The sequence below is a fragment of the Priapulus caudatus genome, unplaced genomic scaffold (assembly GCF_000485595.1).
Source record: "Priapulus caudatus unplaced genomic scaffold, Priapulus_caudatus-5.0.1 Scaffold603, whole genome shotgun sequence".
Classification (NCBI taxonomy): Eukaryota; Metazoa; Priapulida; class Priapulimorpha; order Priapulimorphida; family Priapulidae; genus Priapulus; species Priapulus caudatus.
In genome coordinates, this window is record NW_014577664.1 from 155,908 (window position 1) to 157,181 (window position 1,274).

The following is a 1,274-nucleotide window of genomic DNA, read 5'->3' on the forward strand; positions in this document are numbered from 1 at the left end:
CGATATTATGAGTAGTTATTTAAGATTTATCTTGCCTGTGTTGTCTGCTTAGATTTGCACTAAAATGGCGCCATGCATGCTCTTTTTCTAGTTAATAATTGTTCGTAGAGACGGCAGCACTTACCGATCGCAATAGCGACCTGCCGAAGGGGAACCTGCTGAAATGTTGTTGTCGTTGAAATGTTGCTGAAGTAACAGCCTAGTGACATAGCGCATCATCTTCGCCACATTGGAAACCCCCCGGTAAGAGGAAAATGGGCACATTCCTTACGGCGGTTTCGGAGGAGATACGTGAAATTACGCGCGGCCGTTACAGTAATACTATATATCAGAAGTAGATACTAGGGACTCTACTTCTGATATATATACAATGTAACATATATATATATATATATATATATATATATCATTATTCACCCCTAATGTATATGTAAATACTACCACTACGCATGTTTGGTTGTCGTCTTCAGTTGAAATGAATGGCATGACGAAGCGATCGCGCGGCCAGCCCGTGCCCGTCGTCGTCACGGGCGACCAGCACACGTTCACCCTCGACGAGGAGGCCATCGAGAGCATTCTGCTGCAGGACCATGTGCGAGACCGGAAGGTCGTTGTCGTGTCGGTAGCTGGCGCGTTCCGGAAGGGCAAGTCCTTCCTGCTCAACTTCTGCTTGCGCTTCATGGAGAAGACGGTAGGCGATGATGTCGGGGGAAGGGTCTGCTGTGGGTCACGCGCGCAGGATGAGTAGTACGCCCGTAGCAGATGCATGCACGCACACGTAACGTGATGTTTCATTGAAAGAGAACTGAACACCTAACAACAATAGCACCAAGGTCGTCGTGTCTTTGAGAATGTTTGAGAAGGATTGAATTCTGATTGCTGCTGGGTTCACCATTGTCGTTAGCCATTAATCACAGTTCTTTTACAATGTCTGCAGGGAAGCCACGATTGGTTGTCAGACGAGCTAGCCCATCTTGATGGATTTCCATGGAAAGGGGGTTCAGAAAGGTACACAACAGGGATTCTGATGTGGAGCGAAGTGTTTCTTGTCGACACACCGTCCGGTGAAAAGGTACTTGCCCTACAATACAGAATATGTGCATGCCCAGATGCCACCCTCACGCACGTATTGACACAGGGGTAAGAATACATGTGCCTATGCTAACATGCTTGCAGATGTACACACACACACACACACACACACACACACACACACACAGACACACACACACACACACACACACACACACACACACACACACACACACACACAC

General features: G+C 47.5%; 1 protein-coding gene across 2 annotated transcripts in view; it reads left to right on the forward strand.

Annotated features, from left to right (window-relative positions):
- LOC106812049 (atlastin-2-like) overlaps positions 1–1,274 on the forward strand; it is a 19,371-nt gene that overhangs the window by 11,065 nt on the left and 7,032 nt on the right. Inside the window, exons 1-3 of one of the 2 annotated variants that reach the window (XM_014815812.1) lie at positions 230–243; positions 471–691; positions 938–1,072. In XM_014815812.1, coding sequence (XP_014671298.1) covers positions 476–691; positions 938–1,072 — 351 coding nt within the window. In that variant the 5' untranslated portion in view covers positions 230–243; positions 471–475. Of the gene's footprint in view, positions 1–229; positions 244–470; positions 692–937; positions 1,073–1,274 lie in introns of those variants that run through there. The other variant, XM_014815811.1, reaches the window with a different exon arrangement.